The following is a 21,969-nucleotide window of genomic DNA, read 5'->3' on the forward strand; positions in this document are numbered from 1 at the left end:
ATTTCAAGTTATTGGTTGCTGAAAAGAAGACGAGAGTGGTGGGGGGGGGGGGGTGATTCCTTTTCTACCTTCTTAAAGCAGAACCCTTAAACATCACCAATAAAAATATTATAACAATTAGTTACTTATCTACCCACTGTAATTGAATACATAAAGGCAAGCCTACTAAAATTAAAGACAAATGTCACAGATTGTTGATGATAATAATAAAAACTGGGTTTACTTACCTGAACTTATAGTAGGTCTTGGGTGATCAAATGTGCACCACTTATACACAAAAAGAGATGTAAGATTAAGGATAGCAGGGCTGAGAGTTCTATGGAATTTATTGGCTATGTCTGACACTTGTCTCACCTGTGCAGCGGACAAATTAATTCTGTTCCGCAGTTAATACTCTTCCTGTGTGATGGTTGCTTATCGCCAAGACGGGCTGTATATTTTCAAGATGGCACACGGGCTTTTCAAAATAAACCTAACATTGTGAGGTTTTTTCCCTGCACAAACGTAGAAGGAAATTGAATGATAGTTAAGTAAGTGCACTAAAATATTCCTATTGTAATGGAATATGGTACGAACGATGCTTAATGGAAAGCGCGCTCTCTCTCTCTCTCTCTCTCTCTCTCTCTCTCTCTCTCTCTCTCTCTCCCCCCCCCCTCTCCCTCTCCCCCTCCCCCTCCCTCTCTCCCTTCTCTCTCTCTCTCTCTCTCTCTCTCTCTCTCTCTCTCTCTCTCTCTCTCTCCGTGAAACAGAAGGTAAACATTTTGTTTGTATGAAACTACTTCATGGGCCACAAGCTAGCACCCCTTGGCCCATGTGTGACACACCGGTCAAAGAGTTATCACCCGTACTTTAATCAAATCGCACCTGTGAAACACCGGCACGTGGCTCTTTAAATTTTAATCAGATACATTTGAATGGGAATCTTTATTTATGCAACACATTTGATTCTTTTTGTGAACATTATCGATAAACATGTAAATAACTAAATTGAATTGTATACTAATTGCTTCCATTGTTTCATTAATTTACAGGTTAATATGGTGAAGGCTCAGATGAAATCTGGGAAACAGAGAAGCAGGGACAATGCTGGTGGAGATAATGCAGCACCTACTTCATCTAAAAACAAATGGTGTTATTGTGTTGACAACAGGTCTTCGCAAAAAAAGGGAGGAGATCTTGAAGAAAATGAGTTTGTAAAAATGCATATGAGTGAACTGCAAGCAATGAAAAACAGACTTGCAACAGCTGAAGAAACAGAAAAGAAACTGAGTGGCAAATTGGAATATTCTGAGAGCAAACTTAAGGATGAAAAACAGCATGTAACAGAACTTGAAAGTCATGTAAATGATATTACTCAGAAACTGAAAGACATTCAGGTGAAGCACCATCAGGCAGAGGAAAAGATTTGTAAAATGGAGAATTCATATAGAACTGCATGCCACACACTTCAAGAATCCATACGAAAATCTAAAGAACTTAAAAAAGAAAATGAGCAGCTGAAAGAGTTGGATAAGAAAAGAAAAACAGAGATGCAACAAATGGCAAAAAAATTAACTGAAGCTTACAGTCAGGCCAAGTCTGGGCAGAAGCAGCCAGCAGAAGCACATTATCTGCAAACTGATGTACAAATGGAGCAAGATGCACAGGTGAGTTAATTATTACTTAAATTATTTGTCAAACAATGGAAAGTCCAGGATGGAGTAACAATAATAATATTATGAAAAAGATATGTTGCTACTCACCATATAGAAGAGAAGAGACATTGAGTCGTGGACACACACAATGGAAAGACTGTTATATTTGGCCAGAGATTGAGGACACCATACTCACATTCCTTGAGAACCTCAACACCTTCTCCCTCATATGCTTCACTTGGTTCTCCTCACCCCCAACAAGCTACCTCCCTTAATGTTGACCTCCACCTCAAGGATGGCCCTATCAGTACCTCTGTCCATATTGAACCTACCAACCACCAGCAATACATCCACTTTAACAGTTTCCACTCATTCCGTACCAAGGAGTCCATTCCATGTGCCCTAGCCACCCAGGGTCATCACATCTGTAGTGACAAGTGGTCTCTTTCCAAATATGCAAAAGGTCTCACTGAGGCAGCTACAGATCAAAATTATCACTTCCAACCTTGTACAGATGACCTCCCGTGCATTCTCTCCTCACCACCACCACCACTAGTACACCAGTGTGATTGCAGGTGTTTCCTACCCCCATCAAAGGCAGGACTACCTGTGAAAACAGTTATGTGATCTACAGACTAACCTGCAACAACTGTGTTTCTGTCTATATGGGCATATAGCTGACAGGCATGTTTTTCTGCATGAATGGCCACCGACAAACTGTGGCCAAGAGACAGCTGGATGACTCAGTTGCTGAGCATGCTGTCCAACACTGTGTGCTCCACTTCGGCTACACTTTTACAGCTTGCACCATCTGGACCATTTGTAATGGCACCAGCTTTTCTGAACTGCACAGGCAGAAAGTCCTGTGTTCCCATAAGCCCTGCCCTCCTTCCCTCTGGCTGAATCACGGCTAGCTCCTGTCCTCCACCTACCTATCCCCCTTCTCTGTACCTATTCCAGCACTACAGAGCCTTCTATTCCACCAAGGCATCCAGTAGTCTTTTTCCCCCTTTCTGCTTCTAAGCATTTCATCTACTTATAAAAAAACTCACACTTGCACAAAAATGTGACAATGGGGGTGGACTATAGTTGTAGAATAAATGATGATAATTTAACTATCAACAATGTAGGAAAAGATAGATTGCTACTTACCATAAAGATGACAAGTTGCAGACAGGCACAATTAAGACACTTGCACATAAGCTTTCGACCACAGCCTTTGTCAGAAAAAGGGAAACATACACCAATGCACTTTGGTCCGAGCTGCTAGAGTTCGCGGTCATGTGTGCATGAGGTGTGCTTGCTTGTGTGATCGAATGGTTTGTGTTTTCCTTTTCCGAAGAAGGTGTGGCTGAAAGCTTATGTGTAAATGTCTTTCAATAGTACCTGTCTGCAACTTAATGTCATATGTGTGGTAAGTAGCAATCTCTCTTGTCCTACATTGTTGATAGTTCTACCTGGAATTCCCATTGTTTGCAGAATTAAATTATATTAGTAATTGACACTTAATTGCCTGTCTGGCGGAAATGTGTGTACAAAAACATTTCATGATTTCAATGCATCCCTTACAGTTTTCAGTATCTGCTGTTTGACTGTCATCATTCTTCCTGCTTTGCTGTTCTTTTGGTGGTGGAATGGTACCAGTATTGAGTGGTGATCACATTTCTTACGACAGAAATCCTTCAACTATTTCAGTCTAAATCGTGGTTCATTGTCATAAACTATGATATGGTGAAGGATTTAGTTCTCATCATCCCCCATTGACCACTGTGTAAAAGGCTACAATTCGATGTCCCAACACTGTGGGAAGGACAACACAATGCTGTCGATCATTGATGGTGGAAGTTGTTACACTTAGTTGTAATATATCAGTAAGAAGCCATGAAGCTGTGTATCCAGATGGTATTTTACTGACCATCCTATGCATATTCACCTCGCAACCTTTGCTACGACTGGGTCATCACGTTTAGTGTGTGTGATGGTCTCTAATGTTCTTGGGAAGTAGTAGTTGTCTTGCTGAAGCTCTAAATCTAATTGCAAGTAGACAGCTTCTTTCTTGTTAAATACTGGATCCTCTTTCATGGGCAATCTGTACAGAGCTTCAGTGATTGTATGTTTCCCAGTTAGGTTGTAATGTCACAGCTGAACAACATATTTAGGAATAAAGCCCAGTGTTGCAGTCTTTGAGCTCTTTACTGAGCTAGTTGGCCTGGAGCCAGATAATGCAAGGAGTGGTTTAGGATTGGTGACCAAATGTGATTTCCCTTCCGGAACAGAAGAGAAACTAATGGCACTTGCGACAGAGTGGGTCAGCTCTTATCAACTTTCATGGTCCCATCCACCTCCTGTGCAAGATTAAAGTGGCACTAGCTTCTCTAACAGTACTTGCAGTGATATAGTTGCTTGTTTGACCCTACAGAGTAGCTTTCAGCTGTGTACTCCTGAGTTTTTGGCAATTTTGACTAATTTCTGACAGTATTTTCTTGAAAGAAACAAAACTAGGCCATCTTGAACATCTTTAAGTGTTTGCTTATGTGAAACAGAGGCAAGTCAGCCAAAGAAATAGATTTTTTTTTTGGGGGGGGGGGGGAGTGGAGTTTAGCTTTCTATATCTCCAGAAATAAGTATGTGGTGTACAAATTGAAGCAAAGTTGGATGATTTTTGAAGAGACAGAGACAGTGTGTTTAGCCAACTTTTACAGAAAGGTATCTTCTGAATTTAAACTGTTTACATTAGAAAAGACAGTGTTCCGAACCATCTAAAAAGTAGGGTTTGGCTTTGCAGTGCAATCATATAAAGCCCTAAAAAGCTGCAACATGGGTTGTCTAATGAAACAATGCCCATCTTCTGCTGGTACTCTAATCTGACATATTTTATCATGTTTTACAATTGAGGCACTGAGAACTGTAAGGACCTAAAGCACACAATCATAGATTTTGAGAGAGTAGAACGTATTCATGCTCCTGACAGGTTCACATTATTTATGTGAACATTCACAAAAAGCTGATTCGCAGATTTCTCAGATATTCAGTTCCATATGGGCCCAAAACACACAGCATAATTTTGTTGTTCTGCAGTGCTCAATTTTTATCTAAGGTTGCCAATGTAATTTAGTTGCAAGTATATTTTTGTTTTAATTTACAAGTTTGGACAAATTAATTTCCCATCTTCATCATAAGCCTTTAACATAAGGGATATTACCAATCAGCAATGTAGAAAAAGACAGATTCCTACTTACCGTAAAGAAGACACATTAAGTTGCAGTGAGGCACAATTAATACACTTACATAAAGCTTTCAGCCACAGCCTTCATTAGTAAAAACACACACACACACACACACACAAAAAAAAAGGGGGGGGGGGAAGGAAAGTTGAGTTGCATTAACTTTGTAATTAATCTGACAATTGAAGAAGGAAAAGTAGCTATTATACGCGCAAACAAAGTTGACACTCAGCGAGGTGGCTGATAGGAGTGACTGTAAAGGCATTTCCCATTTACAGTCGCCCCCATCAGCCAGTGTGCTGGGTGTCAACTTTGTTTGCATGAGTAATACTCATGTATGTACTCTTGTCTACTAAGGTCATGCAGTGCTCAATATGCACATAAACGAGGTGCAATGTGTAGAATTTAATTAATTAAAATCCTAAGCCAAAATCATATATATTTGTGTGTGTGTGTGTGTGTGTGTGTGTGTGTGTGTGTGTGTGTGTGTGTGTGTGTGTGTGTAAGGAGCATACTATAGGAGACCCTGGCAATCATGGGGGATTCACCCATGTTGTTAGTTGCACCCTGCTGTTTCATGGTGTTGCGCACGGAAGGATGTCTGAACTTTTCCACAGTGAACATCTTCATCATTCATTCAGGTGAGGACACAGCTGCAGGGCCCACTAAAATCCTGCACTTGCTTACTCAGTTGAACTTTGCTTCTAGAGACAGACAGTATCTTCAAAGCCCAAAAACTGCTTAAAGCTACACTTCTCCATGGATACTCTGTGTAGAGGCTCATCGAACACTGAATTCTTCACGTGGTGCCATATACACTAGACTGCTTAGTGATATGACTGAGGTAGTTATACAATATTACCTCTCTGATCAGGGAGTAACTGCAGCCCATCAGGTTATAAAGATGGTTTATTCGGAATTTATGCCTACCCACACCTATTCTTAATGTTTGATTGAGCGGAGTTCCCATCAAAGATAAAGGCAGGCTGTGAAGTCATGATTGTCAGACCTGGCATACTGAAAAACCCAATGCGTTGGTACCAATGACAGAATTATAGCCATACTCTTATATCCTGTCAAAACACAGCCAAATGTGTATCTTGTGTCAAGGATGTTCTTGAGGGAGATTGCCCCCCCTCCTTATCCTCACTGTATCAACTGCACTGGCAACCATGGTGCTTCACACCACAAATCCCCTATGTACCTCAATGATAGCACTGTTCAGTAGATTGGGTAAGGGAAAAGCTCCCCCTTCAGTGTTACTCACAAAATGTTAGCTAGCCAAAGGCCTTGCATACCACCATTCACCAGTTACAGTACTGTTGTTGCTACGTCACAGCCCATGAAAGATGTGGCCATGCAAACATGTGACCTCCAGTTCCATGCTCTGGTTGTGAAATTGTGTAGTGCCATGGTGACATCCTCACCTCCGCCAACTACAGTTGCTCAAGCACCAAAACCTCTTTTCTCACACTTGTGAAGTCACTTCTGATGCAACCAGAAGAATGAAAATTTAAGAAGGAATACTCCTGGGATTACTTTTTGCACTCATGTCAGCAAACATCTGGGTCCACATTTGAAAAATGCAGAGGTACTAAGAAGTCAAACAGCCATTCTTCCCCTTCTGCAACTCTAAGATCCTCTAAAACAGTGACATTACATGGCACCTCTGTCTGGTTGACCTCCATTTCGCTGGTGTGGATCACCAACAAATTTTCCACCCTGAAGTTAGCTTACTGACCCAGGGAGGTTATTGGTACCTCTCAAGAAATGATGGAATAGGATTCTTTAGTCTTGTGTAGTTGTATGCAACTGAAATTTTGATCTTACACTACACTCCAGTCTGTCTGGACCTTCCTTCCAAGAAAGGATCTCCAGTTCTAGGGGGAGTCATGATGCTCATTCCGGTTGACATCCGTAGCCAAACCATTTTGTTGAACAACCAGCTTATCCGTTGTTATCTGTCTTTCTCTCCCCAGTTATACCTTTCCTCTTCGTAATACTTACAAACCCTTTCCTTTGATCTCACCAAGGCAGACATACTGGTCAGCTCCCTCAAACCATTCTGCTACTCAGCGACTTCAGTCCTCAACACCCCGTTTGGGGCTGTCTCAGAACCTGCCTGAGAGGCTCTCTTCTGGCAGATATTCTCAACCAGCTTACTCTGTTTCTCTAAACAATGGTGAACCCACATTTCTTTCAGAATCCACACACACTTTCTCTCACCTAGATCCCTTGTGCTGTACTTGCACAGCTTGCCCACCATCTAGAGTGATCTGTCGTCTCAGGCACATACTCAAGTGACCATTTCCCATGCATAATTCGTCTGCTGATTCATGTCCCATCTGTGCGCAAGACCAACTGGCAGCTTTATGAAGCCGATTGGAGGCTCTTCACTTCACTGGCAACCTTTGATGAACAACATTTCCACAGCAATGATGTTCAGGTAGAGTATGCATGGCATGAGCCATAGGATATGCCGACATCATCAGCAACCTCTCTAATGGTGATTCGGTGATTTTCGTGAACTAATTTCTTTACTTCTTCCACATGGTCATCAGTAACGGTGCGCTATGATGTCTAGGAAGATCATAGTCTTTGCGACCATCTCTGAAATGTTTATACTGTTTGTAAATTCTTGTGTTACTCATAATAGATTCATCAAAAGCCACTGTCAACATTCTGAATGCGATGTTGCACTGTATTCTATTTTTTCAAACAAAATTTAATGCAGATGCTTTGCTCCATCTTTTTCCAAAGTAAAACTTCGCACAGCTCTCAAAAACACATTTAACCTTTTCGACTTTCAACAATAAACTAGATATACAAAACAGTTGAAAATACAAACATACGTCAGGAAGATGTGTACCAACAAGATTAAAAAAAGTTCTGAAAATCAGATGTATAGAATTAAAATAAATTCCAATTACTTTTCTATCATACCATGTAGCAAACAGTTTTAGAGAAAATTTCAAAAAGTTCTTGATTGATTTACTTCAACTTTCGGCTCACAATACTCTAATAAACATTCAGACAGATGGACAAAACCTATTAGTTTTTCTAAACAACAGTGTACAGATTTTCTGTTAAAACTGACTGTAAGAAAGAAAATGCTGCGCTGTAGAAATGGTGATTTAATTTTCTTTCTTGTAGTCAGTTTTAACTGTGATATCAGAGCATTTAAACCATCTTTATCCTCAGATATAATTTTAAACAAAATGGGTGAACACAACAAAGTGCTGTTTGGTTTTATTATTCTCATTCCTGTTTTAACAGAAAATAGGAAAATTGTATTTATGGGTTATCTGATTATGAAGGAATCTGAAACATCAAAAACTTCGTAATCGTACCCATTCACAGATTAAAACCATGTGCAACATTGTCATTGTAGCTACTGTCCTCACAGATGCAGCAGCTGGAGAACTCTCTCTCAGTTCCCAATCAAGGTTTTCTTTGCAGCACCAATAACCAAGGCTCGAAGTTAGAGAGAGAGAGAGAGAGAGAGAGAGAGAGAGAGAGAGAGAGAGAATGTACATCAAATTCCAATTTATATTTAGCAACTGCGAAGCATTGCCAGATTCACTAGTGGTAACTGTAAAAGTCTTCTTGAAAATAATGGATCTTGTTGATTAAAACTTTCTGCTCCATCAAAATCTTTTGTTTTACTTTCTGTATCTAGTACTTACTGTATTTATATGAATATGTCTGCTTGTGACTGTGTATGTGCGGATGGATATGTGTGTGTGTGCGCGCGCGCGCGAGTGTATACCTGTCCTTTCTGCTCCCGGGATTGGAATGACTCCTTACCCTCTCCCTTAAAATCCACAACCTTTTGTCTTTCCCTCTCCTTCCCTCTTTCCTGATGAAGCAACCGTTGGTTGCGAAAGCTTGAACTTTGTGTGTGTTTGTGTTTGTTTGTGCGTCTATCAACCTGCCAACGCTTTCGTTTGGTAAGTCACATCATCTTTGTTTTTAGATATACTTGCTGTATTTATATTGACATAAAAAGTAAGAGGTATCTGGCCTGCAGAAACACAGTTAAAATAAACAGGTCCTTGATGTGATAACAGCAGTGTTTCCCCAGTGCAAAAAGGCTGATTGAGTCAAAAGGGCTGGAATTGTTTACTATTTTCTCAGCAAGGTGACAGTACTTCCTAGTACAATATTCCTGGTCAGCTTTTGGTGACTTCTGCACCTTTGCAGTGACCACTTTGCTATCTGCACTGTCACAAGTTACAGTGCCACTTCCCTCTAGTATCTGGTGTGTACCACAAAATTATACTTGTCAAACTAAAGTATTATGGCATTAATGATATCCTTCTGACATAGATGGAGACTGTCCTTCACAACAGAAAGTAGCAAGTTACATTGACAGACTGTGTCACTGGAATGAAACGAAACTCGGGATGGTATCCCACTAGGAGTGGTAAAAGTGTACTGATCAAGAATCAAAACCCATCCTTGTGAGACACAGATAAGATGATAGCCAAACAGACCTGTAACTTGTCCACGCCACACAGTATGAGACTTAATCTTATGAAATCTCATTTATGCAGTTTCAAACAAGCAAGAAATACCTGTTAACAACCTGAAGTAGATGTTAATGATCGTAAATCAAATGAAACGCCATGCGCAAACTTCTTTGAGGTTCGAAATGGACCATCAGAGGCATATCATCCTAGATGAGCCATTGCACTTGAAATGAGTTTCTACTCTAACCACACAATAGCACACTTTTTGTAGATATTATGCACTTTTCAGCTTAAGTCCTTGTCTACTATTTGGTACATTGAAACTTCTGAGAAAGAGGCTCTGTCAGAATTTGATTAAATAACTTAATGTAAATTACTCCTCTTGCTTCCAATGAGAATGCAGCATTTGTCTAATTTGGGGACGAAGAGGTCCTCAGATTCTTCACTAGGCAGTAAAGGCACTATTTCTTAATACTTCTTCTTGATTTATTTTTACAGTTTAATTGCACTTTTTCATAAAAAGACATGCTAGGTGCGATGTGTCACATACAACAGCTTAAAATAGGCCACCAATTACTATCTCCAGACTGACTGATTTGGTGTGCATTCAGTTCTGTATAATATAACATTGTCTTCCAGAATGTTCTACAAGTTACTTTATCAAAATAAGTATAACAGTGAAAAATTTAAGCAAAACTATGTATCTTCTTATAGTTACAAAAATCTGAGAGTCAGAATAGTAGCACAAGATGTTTTATGTTGTCCTAAAATAAAATTTATTACTTTCAAAATATGTCATGTCAAAACGTTTGTTTACATATTGCTGTTTTAAAATTTTACATCTAGAGAAGTTGTGTCTGGTGAAGTTAATTGTTTTTTGACTATACGGAAGACTATTTGTCTGAAGAATAAGAAATTAAGATTTTTCGTAGCTTATATGAAATTTGGAATTTTCTTGAATCTATGTGGTGCCATGTGTGATAAGTTATGTAAATGAAATCAATGATAATTACAACTTTTAAGGATACTAGTTCTTCTTGAATATAGAATTTTGTAAAGTGAAACGTATAGCGTGACCAATTTTTGTAATGTTGTATTTCCAAATTGTAATTCACAAAAAAAAAAAAAAAATTTAGTGTAAGATAGGTAAGTCTGGAAAGGAATGTAATCTCATAAATACTTCAAGAGTACAAGGATTTATGACATTTATCTAATCGGAATAAATGTTACACAACTGGATGTGGAATTGTATCTTTCGGTAGACAAAGTGTGGTATCGTAAGACCTGATTGGTCCAGAAACTCCTATCTTAGTTTGTTATAGGTTCCATTTGGAAAAAAGTTAAAATGAAGTCAGTACACAGATAAACTAATAAAGAAGTTTAGTTCAGTGTATTTTGCTCTCAGAAATGTGTCTCATTGTGTTGATCTAAAGACAAGGATATTGGCCTGTTTCACATATTTTCACTACTTCTTTTCTTATAAAATTATCTTCTGTGGTAGTGTACCTGAAGCAAACATAACATTTATTTAGCAAAAATCAAGCAGTAAGAATATTGTGTAAAGTACATGACTGCACAACTTGCAGAGGCCTTTTAAAGGGTCTTGGAATCCTTATATTAGCATCTCGGTTCATTTACTCCTTGGTGGTTTTTATTGTTGATAATAAAAATTAAGTTCAGTTGATCTGTAATTTCACAATGTCAATACAAGATGCAAAAGTATTTTTCATGTAGATTTCGCTTCATTCTCTAGGGTTCAGAGTGGAGTTTCTTTATTTTGGTTGAGAGTTATCATACAAACTCCCATCTAAGATAAATTAAGAAATGGTTAATATGTACCAGTTCAAAATATTCAAAAAAATACCTTGACTGCTACTCTGTGACAGAGTATTTAAATTCAAGCAATGCAAATGTTAACCAAGGGCCAATTCAAATTGTTCATGGTGAAGTTTCATGACTAATGGCAATGCATTTTAATTAGGCTTCATTGTGCTATCAATAGAAGGTAAACAGCAACTGTCTAATGTAAATGGGGAAGCAGCAGCAGATTTTTCAAAGTAGTTGCTTTCTTTCAAATTTGCAAGGATAAATTAGCTGACATAAACTCAAATAGCATAAGTCTGTTGTTAATTCAGTATACAAATTATTTGTTAACAGGTTTGTTTGCAAGGCCATCATGCGCAGCAAGCACAGAAATATTTGTTTTGTGAATAAAAACTGCCTATTATTTCTGCAATGCATTTTATTTGCTCTTCAATGTACTCTAAAATGATACAATTTTTTTTTATTTCGATGTGCGATATTTGTAGATTCTAAAACAGTTCACATATTGTTTTTTACATAAATGAGTAATTACTTGCAGTTATTTGAGTTTTTGCTGACATCTGTGTTTGCTGTCATCTGTTCACACATTGTTACTTCATTTATGAAGCACAAAAATTACACACACAAAATCACAGACACTTCCCTCCAGTACTAAATTGACAATTCCTTGATGTCACAAAAGTGTCGTATCAACCAATCCCTTTTTTAGTCAAGCTACACAACGAATTTCTCCTCTCCCCAGTTCTGTTAAATACCTTCTCATTAATTATCTAATCTTCCCATCTAATGTTCAGCAGTCTTCTGTAGAACACATTTCAAAAGCTTCTGTTTTCTACTTGTCTGAAATGCTTATTGTCCATATTTTACTTCGATATGAGATATAAAAGCCAAATGCATTCAGAATAGATTTCTTAGCACTTAAATTCGTATTAGATGTAGATACATATCTCTTTTTTTAGAATGTATTTTCTTGCCATTGCTAGTCTGCATTTTATATCCTCTCTATTTCAGCTGTCCTCAGTTATTTTACTGCCCAAGTAGCAAAACTCATCTACTGCTTTTAGTCTCATTTTGTTGTCTAGTTACCCAGCATAACCTAAGTTTATTAGACTACATTTCATTACCATTGTTTTGCTTTTGTTGATGTTCAGGGAGTCTCTGGCAGAATTATAATTACTTTTGAAAATTTTTCTTAGGTTTAATTTACTGCTTTCTCAATGTACAGATTGGATAATGTCGGAAATAGGATGCAACCCTGTCTTACTCCCTCCATGTGTTTGATCCCTGCTACCTTCAGAATTTCAAATAGTGTATTCCAGTCAACATCATCAAAAGCTTTTTCCAAGTCCACAGATGCTAGAAGGCTCTAAGAGGATGTAGAAGTTGTATGGAAAGCAGTTTGAGCTTTCTTCTTCCACAGGAAACAAAAGCCGTGATCCACAACATGGGATTTATTATCTTATGGATAAAGACAAAATGCATCATGTCTAAAAGGCATACATTCCTAGGCTCGCATGGTGTGATGGACATAAAGTGTATAAAATTAGACCTGAATAATTGCGAACTATTATCATGGTACATGCATAATCTTTGAAAGTTTAAAAAGCCAAATATGAGATCACCATCCTAAAAGAATATCTGTTGGTTTCAGTACTATGGAAAGATTGAGGTTACAAGCAGAGATCTTTATGCATCACATTTCATTGAAAATATAGTCAAAATTGAGCTGCAATATCATAAAAAATCTCAAGAAAAAGTTATTTTCAGTGCCTGGTGAATTTTATCATCACGTGAGCTTTATGTCTGAGACAGGACTTTGTGCAGATAAGATTAACCTTAACAATACTTTAGAACATTACTTCATGAAAGTAAGTAAAATAAACTGCTGAAAAAGTTTTTGGAACTTTTTTCGCAAAGATTTTTTCAAAGCAGGAATATACTATACAGCTAGTGTGTAATGAAGGTAAAAGTAAACTTACAGTTCACCAGAGTGCACTGTGCCTCCAACCATGAACAGGACAATGCTGCTTGTGTACACTGTACAGGCTGTTAACATGCCACAAGGATTAGTTCAGGTTTATGCCATGTGTGCATTGACACTTCACAGCACCGTGTGTTAGCACCACAAAAAGTTGTTCACAGTTTCAGAATACCCCCCAGACACATCATCATTTTAACATTCGGGCACTATCATAAGAGATGAACATGGAAAATATGTTCATGGTGGTGTCCCATGCTAAACATGTGCTTATGACCACTGCATATGAATTATGGCTTGTTTGTACCCCAGAGAGAATATGGCACTACTGCATACAGCCTGTTTGGAAGAAATTAGGAAGGCTATGTCAACCCAGACAGCAAGCAACTATCTCCATACAGTCAGTTTGATGTCTAGGCGTCCATGTCAACAATATAACCTCTACCTTAGCATCACGGTGCACAAAGACCTTAGCAAGGAAATACCTGGAATGGAACGTAAATTAGTGGCATGATGTTTGTGTCACAGTAGAGCGCAGGATTTGTCTGACAATTGACCATCAAAGGAGTGTGGAAGTGTCCTAATAAAAATTCACGTTTCAGACATCCAGTCCAACAGGTTCAACACAGTGGGGGTTCAATCACATTATGGCCCAGCATTGAGCACAGGTGTCAGATGCCTCTCATATAAAAATGTAAATGTCCATCTATTCAGAATCTTAAATCCTCGAAGTTCTTCAGGGATGGCTTTGAATTTTGACACAGCATTGCATTTGAACACGTGTGTGTTTATATAACTACTGGAGTGTCATATGGACAGAGAGTGCTATGCAGCACCAGGACAGGATCATCCACCCTATTATCCAGCCAGTCAACATTTCTGTGATGGGTTCACCTAAAAATGACAGTGCACAAGCACCACACACCAACCTCATGAACACCTTGCTGTAGGAGGCAGGAATAAAGTACTGTATTTCCTGAGTACAAGATGATGCTTTTTTTCCCAGTTCGTCATTTGAAAAGTACAGTCATTTTACGTTTGCAGATTAAATTATTGCTGCTGAGGTTAACATTTTTACATTATTTAATGGAGTATATAGGGGTTGTAAGAATTCAGAAAGGTGAGCTGTCCAAATGATACTCACCTCTGAACAGACTTAAGATTTCCCAATATGCTGAAGTGCTTGATATTGTATCGATGCTGCTCGAACAATCATGTGAATTTTGACTCATGTGGTGCTTGTGCAATTGATACGCGATAAACTATGAAATAGCCACTGCAACAAACTATTGTTCTACCCAAAATTTGACAAGTTTTTGGGAGGAAAGAGCAATAAATTCTATCATCTTACAAATTCTTGTATTTGAACTGGTTTTCAATAAAATGTATGGATACAGCGTACAAACATTATGCTGCATCTTAATTAAAGGCAACCTTCAAAAATGGAAATGTTGTCCTTCGAAAACATTACTGTATTCTGAATCCAGATCAATATTTTATTTGATTATGAGAGACTGTAATGATTTACAAAGTGTCTTACAAATCAGAAATTTGGTCGCTGTTCACATATTAGAGTACTGGGTAAAAACGTTACCAGCTTTTAATCAGCTTTAAAACATGATGCTGACATTCACCTGAAACAAGAAGGAAAATTTATCGAGAATGGAATGTCTAACAAACTAAATATAACATGTTAAATTGACTGTAACTGTTGTGGTGAGAAAAAATTACAGTGGCAGGACCCATTGTGGAGATAGTGCCAACAGACATCAGTAAATGGTGGGATGAGCCAAAGTTGTAGAATTGCACTGAATCTTAGCTGCTGTCATTTCCATAGTATATATACCGTATGGCTGTTACAGATGACTTACACCCTTGAACATACTGCAGTCTGTGTTTCACAGTTGTTCAGGCACAACCCTAAGCACCACAGAAGGGCTGGAGGGGGAACAGTGACCCCAGCTTGGCTGTGAACTGATGCGTGCAGGGGGTGGGGAGTGAATGGGCAGTCGTTTTGACAATTGTGGGAATCTATACCATGTGCTTTAGCTTTCTAGAAACATCTGCCATGTTAAAACTGCAGTTTGCCTGAATCTGTGTGTAGTCAGAAATGAATTGATTTTAAAATGGGACAAATACTCAACAGGAGTGTTTATTTCTGCAGAAGAGGTAAAAGTGTAGATGGGAGTCAGTGGCGTATTTACATGTGCCATGCTGCAATGTTGTCGACGCTCACCATGGCATATGAAGGGAAAGAAAGGGGGAGTGTCAGTTACTTGTTCTATGCAGCCATTGGGAGAGTGGCGGGCAGATGATATGGTTTGGAAGCAAAAGACATTGTAACCGTCTCACGTCAGAATAGAAGAAAAATCCACTATGTATTCAGATGAAAATGGATGTTTTCTCAGGTCTCATGGTAATAGCCACCTCAGAAACTGCAACAAATTAGAAGAAACAGCCAAATATTTGTGACAATGAAGATAAAAGTTTCACAACTACGAAAAATAGTGATACCACAGATGACAGGGTTGGTAAGCAAAAAAGGAAGAAAAGAAAATGGTCTGTAAATTAATATAAACCATTTCTTTCTGTTTATTTTATTTCTCCTTGTATTATCTAAATGTAGACAATCAGTAAATGACATAAATCTAGACTAGGTATAATATTAACTTTTTAGGCAACTACTTTGTCAGTAAAACAGATTAGTCAGAAAATGTTAAAAATACATTTTTCTCAACAATCCTCTTGGGGGGGGGGGGGGGGGGGATGATCTTACAATCATGGTTGTCATATATTCAGATAAATAGCCTGTAGGGTAGCCTGCTGATGAGAATCTAACTGAGGATACTTGGGATTAAGTGAACATAGTGGAAATTTAATGGCCTGCCCAACCCCTGCTTTTCCGTCACACACTGGAAGATTTCATGAGGGTGGCAACCAAAGAATGGGACAGGCTTGAGTGTCAGTGTCTTGACCACTTTGTTGACAGTATGTCAACAAGAAGGATTGAAACACTGTTACTACATATGAAATGGAACATGTACCATTGAATATTACTCAGCTGCAGATTTTCATTTCAAAGAAACGCAGTGATGTTCACATCTGAACAGGCTGCTTTTATTTTGGTTGTTGTCTGTTTTTTATTTTGCAGTAGCTATTTTTTAGTTTCATAAAGCATATTCTTTCATTCTATGCAAAATTAAGCCTATACATTATCACAGACATGTAGGAGAGGCAAAACCTTTTTGATCAAATTAGGTATAAGTAGAAGCAGCATAGTTATGTGGAATTCTTTAAACTGAGCTGCGATGAAAACAAAATGACTACCACAAGTTTCCATTGTTTGCTGATTTACACTTAGTATTGCAATTTACCTAGTATCTCATAAAACAGCCTGGAGTAAATGCATGTATGCATGCTGCACATTTCGTTCTTCATGCTGTGGTGCTAGAAACAAAAAGCAACTCATTCAGTATGATGATTCTAGAGCAGTCCAGAAAAAGAACTGATTTTCTATAGAGTTTTAGTTTACTGTGCGAACAAACTTTACCTGAGAGCCTTTGTAATTGTTATATACCATTCATTTTCCTAAAGCAAATGTTAAACCAAATCTACTGTATTCTGCAGGCATCTACATATCTCTGCCTACATATCTCTGCCTACATTTCTTTGTATCTTCATTCTTTTGATTTAGCACTCAACTGCTCCACAAGTGTTACTTGCGCATTTGGTGTAGCATAATGTGAATTAAAATTTTTGTCAGATGCTGAGTTCATTCTTCACCAGAAACATGTGATTCCGTAAACTATCTGTGAGTTGATGACTATTGGATGTTTAATTGTAATTTTCCTTCTTAATGAACTGCTAGATTAGTCAGTGTTTTATCCCTCTAAACTTGAAAGATCTGATAGTGAATCAGTGTCTGAATCTTAAATGTGGTGAGTGCTTTTATACTGTTTATCTTGTGCTGTCACTTGAACACAGCTTGCAGTGACATGAAAATATTTTCTGTTTCAAACCAAAACAATCACTCTTACATGATTAATTGCCACAGTAGTAGTTGCACCATAACAGTGCCAGAAATTATCGATCGATCAAGAAGTTCCAAATTAACTATTGAATTAATATTATGACCTTAGTCGTCACACACAGCCACTCATGCCATTTATTACACTTTTAATTTTTATATACCAGGAACCGAGTTAAGATTTTTTGTGTGTAATGTAGCTCTGTAGCAGGTGACATCTTGTCGAGTTTGCTTTGGCCCCACCTCCTGATGAATTGAACTGACCATAAATGTGAACATTTTTGGTTAGGCTTTACTGCAACTGTTATCGATATCAAATGAAACAGAGTTTACTGTTACCAGTCACTGTTTATTTCCACAATATGTTTCAAATCTTTTCATCATTAGGTCAATTTAAATGGATTAATATGGCATGTGTGTGATGTGTTAAGACTGGAGTGACCTGTGGCACTGTGTGGTAAAGAAAAACAAAACACTATTTCAGTATACGAGTTGTAGTGTTTTGGAGGTTTTAGAGTGCAAGGGTGAACAAAACTGAAAGCAAAATAAATAAAATAACAAATCTCCAGTAGTATTTTTATTTTATCTTCAAATTTATAGTTTTGTTCATTCTTTCACTCAAAAACCTCCAGGACACTGGGAGTCATATACTGAAACAGTATTTTGTTTTTCTCTGCTAGACTATGCCACGAGTTACTCCAGTTATAATACAACACATACATGCCATATTAATCCACATAGATTGACCTCATGATGAAGCAAAGAGGTAAATGCAAATGAAAAATTCAAAAATTTCATGACAATTTTTAAATTAAATTTTGAAGAAACATTTCCTAAAGTGTTATGTCCATTACCAACAGCAGGAAAAAACAAGTGGGTCACAAAGGGCATCTTTTTATCCAAACTTAATCATGTTCTTGACAAGATATCCACTCCAAAGAACCACATTCTCATATGTGGAGACCTAAATGTAGATAAACTGAATCCTGATACTACATGGGACTCATTACTAAGTCTTGCTCAAAGTTTCAATCCAGTTCCAATGGTTAACAGTGCAACAAGAATAACAAAATACTTGAAGACAGCTGTTGATCAGGTATTAACAGATTTAAGCAAAGAAAACTGTGAGGTGGTGGTAGCAGAGGTAGGATTATCTAATCACACAGGTCAAATCATTAATATAAAAGTGGCTCCAGAAGAAACAAAGAAAATGCATATTTGCAGACGAATTTTTTCTAAACAAAATAGATATGAGTTTGCCAAACATATAGCAGGATAAACATGCGACTCAGTATACTCAGAGGTAGATGCAAATGAAAAATTCAAAAATTTCACGACATTGTTTAAATTAAATTTTGAAGAAACATTTCCTAAAGTGTTATGTCCATTATCAACAGCAGGAAAAAACAAGTGGGTCACAAAAGGCATCAAAAAAATCATCTGAAACAGTAAAGTATCTGAGCTCCATTAAACAGAGCCAAACTAATCCTGCTTTCTCACTCTTTTATAAAAGATATAGGAAAATATTGCATGCATCAAAGAGGACTCATAACTCCAAACTGGTGCTCTCTGCTGAAAACAAAAGTAAGGCAGTATGGAAGATTGTAAAGCAGGAAACTGGTACCAGGAAAACAAATCTGTCAAACTTGAAAATCAAAGAGGAAGGGACTCTAATAAAAGACCCAATATATTTGGCAAACTATATAAATGATTATTTTAGTAGTGTAGGAATAAAATTACAGGAAAATTTTCTAACAGCCCCTCAGGTCAAAAAGCCAAATAATGGTGTATCACACTCAATGGTGTTATTCCCTACAACACAGGAGGAAGTCTACAAAGCAGTCAGCAAACTGAAAAACAAAAGCTCAGCTGGTCTGGTTGAAGTCCCCATTTTTACAATTAAGGACTGTATCAAGAGCCTACTTCCACTTTTAGTTGATATTATAAATCAATCTTTCAAGCAGGGCTACTTTCCAGACCATTTAAAATATGCTAAATTACTACCTCTCTTCAAAAAAAGGTGATGCAGGAAAAATTGAAAATTATAGGTAAATTTCTCTACTCTCATGATTTGCAAAAATATTAGAAACTATTATGAAAGATAGGCTAATGAATTATTTAAATAAATACAACTTACTGTATGTTGACCAGTTGGGATTTCGATCAGGGATAAGCACAGTATTAGCAACAGCACACCTCGCAAAACACAGTCTAGAAGCATTAGATAAAGGGAACTACACAACTGGTATATTTCTTGATCTAACTAAAGCGTTTGATACGGTAGACCACAACATATTGTTAAATAAGTTAGATAAACTGGGAATAAGGGGACTTGTGAAAAAGTGGTTCCAGTCATATCTAAAAACATAGAAGACAGATAACTGAAATCTCACATATTTCAAGTTGCTCAAACTATATTGTGAAGTATACTTCAGGCTCAAATTATGTAAATATGTGTCCTACAGGGTAGTGTCCTTGGCCCAATACTATTGCTCATTTACATAAATGACTTCCCACAGAGCATCAAGCATGGACAAACAATATTGTTTGCAGATGACTCAAATGTTCTAATCGGTGACAAATCACCAGATGGACTGAAAGAAAAAGCCGAACACACACAAAACAGTGTACGTGAGTGGGCATTCAATAATAAACTAACACTACATTAAAAAAAATGCTGTTAACTTCTATGTCTGCAAAAAACCACACTATAACAACTTTAAGTTAAATGATGAAACTACAGAATGTGTAGACTACACAAAATTTCTTGGTATGCATGTTGACAGTCAGTTAAAGTAGGAAGAACATATTAAAATATTTAGTAACAGAATCGCTATAGCATGCTATGCTCTTAGAATTCTGACTGCAGTGTGTGATACTACATGTCAGATCTGTATATTTTTCTTATATCAACTCTGTTATTACCTATGGAATGAGATTTTGGAGAGTCAACAGTAAAAATATTCAAATAGTTTTCAAATTACAGAAAAGAGCAATTTGTATAATCAACAGTGGCTGTAGGGCTCACTGCCTTGAACATTCCCAAAAGCTGGAAATCCTAACTGTCCCCTGTGAATACATTTTTCAAAGTATTATGTATGTAAAAAAAATATTGACTGCTATGTTAAAAATTCTTTAGCACACAGCTATGAAACTAGAAACCAATATTATCTGCATCTAGAGAGGAAAAATAAAGTTAAAACTCAGCAGAGCTTGTTGTGCAATGCCATTAAATTATATAATAAATTACCCCAAAATATAAAAGATATTGACACAATTGGACAATTCAAAACAAAACTAAAAAATTTTTATTAAATAAAAGTTATTATGCAGTAACGGATATCTGAATTAAAACGTAGTGTAACTAAAGTAGCCTGCATTGTAATACATGAGGAAATAATTATAATATGAAATCCAGATTTGTACAGTACTACAAGGAAATTACATAAGGATATAAAACTAATGTCTGATACCTTACAAATGTGTGTAAATATTAATTTTATGTGTATAAATTGTAGGTATACTGTATTGTATATGATTTTGCTGACGGAATCCACACAATGTAAATTGTTACATGGATTAATAAAGAAATCAATCAATCAGCTTTAAACATTTGAAACATGTTGTGGAAATAAACAAACAGGGATTGGTAACAGTAAAATGTTTGATTTGAATTGATATGAAATTTGATGCGAGAAATATCATGTTTCACATGTTTGGAATAAAGTTTCCCCTTTTTTATTTGTGGTTTTGGGAATGTGGAACTTTACTTTTGGACCAGTCTTGCAAACTGTTATCTCTGTGCCCTTTTGGTGTGTTTTACCTCCAAGTGCTGTACATTGAATTACACTAATAACGCATGAAATAACTAATCTACAATTGTGTTCTTAGGATTTTATGAAGGCAGTCTGAAGAAGGGCATACATGCTATGTTGAATGTATGTGTGTGTCACAGGAGGATTGTATGAATAAGGTCTCCTGGTAGAAAGATTATTCCTACATCTTCTATCTTCTCATAGGAGAAATGAAGTATAGATTGAAGATTTTTATGTTTTGCAACATACAATATTAATTTTCTCTTCTTGTCGCACCCATCTGTGAGTTTCTGGCTATGGGATATTAAAGCATGATCTTCCTTCTTGTAAACTTCTGTGTTAGTGAAGTTTCATGAAGAACAAAAAATTAATACATCCTCATGTGACAGGAAATGGTTTAGTGTTCAAAGTCTTGTTATTTTGTGTGTGCCCTGACAGAAAGGAAAATTTAAGTATTAAATGTTTATGCTATAGTTGCCAGTGGAGAATATTGCTATTACTTTCTTTATGCTTTCAAAATGATTCTGTTCTGGAATAAAGTAGTGAAACATAATGAATAATTGATACTGCCTAAATGTCCCACATTGTGATAACATTTAATGTTTGAGTAGGTTAAGCTAGTACATTCAGAACTTTGTGCCAGTATTGTGTGGATAAGTGTTGTACAGGTGCCTTCATCAAAAAGGCTGTAATATTAAGTCACTGGTGATTCACCTGTCTTTTTGCTGTTGTAAATTTGATGCTCTCTTTAGCTTGCTTGTGTTTAAAAGGTTTGATTTGAAAAGCATCTGATCCATTACTTCATTTGTACAGTAATTTAAAAAAAATTATTTCTTGCAGTGTGTATCCAGGAAAAAATGTAGCGTCTGTAATTATCCGAAGAAGAATAAATGATTTTATATTGCTTACATGAAGCAACTAAAATGAATTTCTTCAGTGATTCACTAGAGGCAGACATTTGTGTCCTAAATGAGTCAGCAGTATTATTATGTAAC

General features: G+C 37.1%; 1 protein-coding gene across 5 annotated transcripts in view; it reads left to right on the forward strand.

Moving 5' to 3' along the window:
- Window positions 1-21,969, forward strand: part of LOC126263719 (centrosomin-like) — a 399,259-nt gene that overhangs the window by 328,180 nt on the left and 49,110 nt on the right. For all 5 annotated transcript variants that reach the window (XM_049960867.1, XM_049960870.1, XM_049960865.1 and 2 more), the window contains exon 8: window positions 1,032-1,646. In XM_049960867.1, the coding sequence (XP_049816824.1) occupies window positions 1,032-1,646 (615 nt within the window). The remainder of the gene's footprint in view (window positions 1-1,031; window positions 1,647-21,969) is intronic.

The sequence above is a fragment of the Schistocerca nitens genome, chromosome 6, assembly GCF_023898315.1.
Source record: "Schistocerca nitens isolate TAMUIC-IGC-003100 chromosome 6, iqSchNite1.1, whole genome shotgun sequence".
Lineage (NCBI taxonomy): Eukaryota > Metazoa > Arthropoda > Insecta > Orthoptera > Acrididae > Schistocerca > Schistocerca nitens.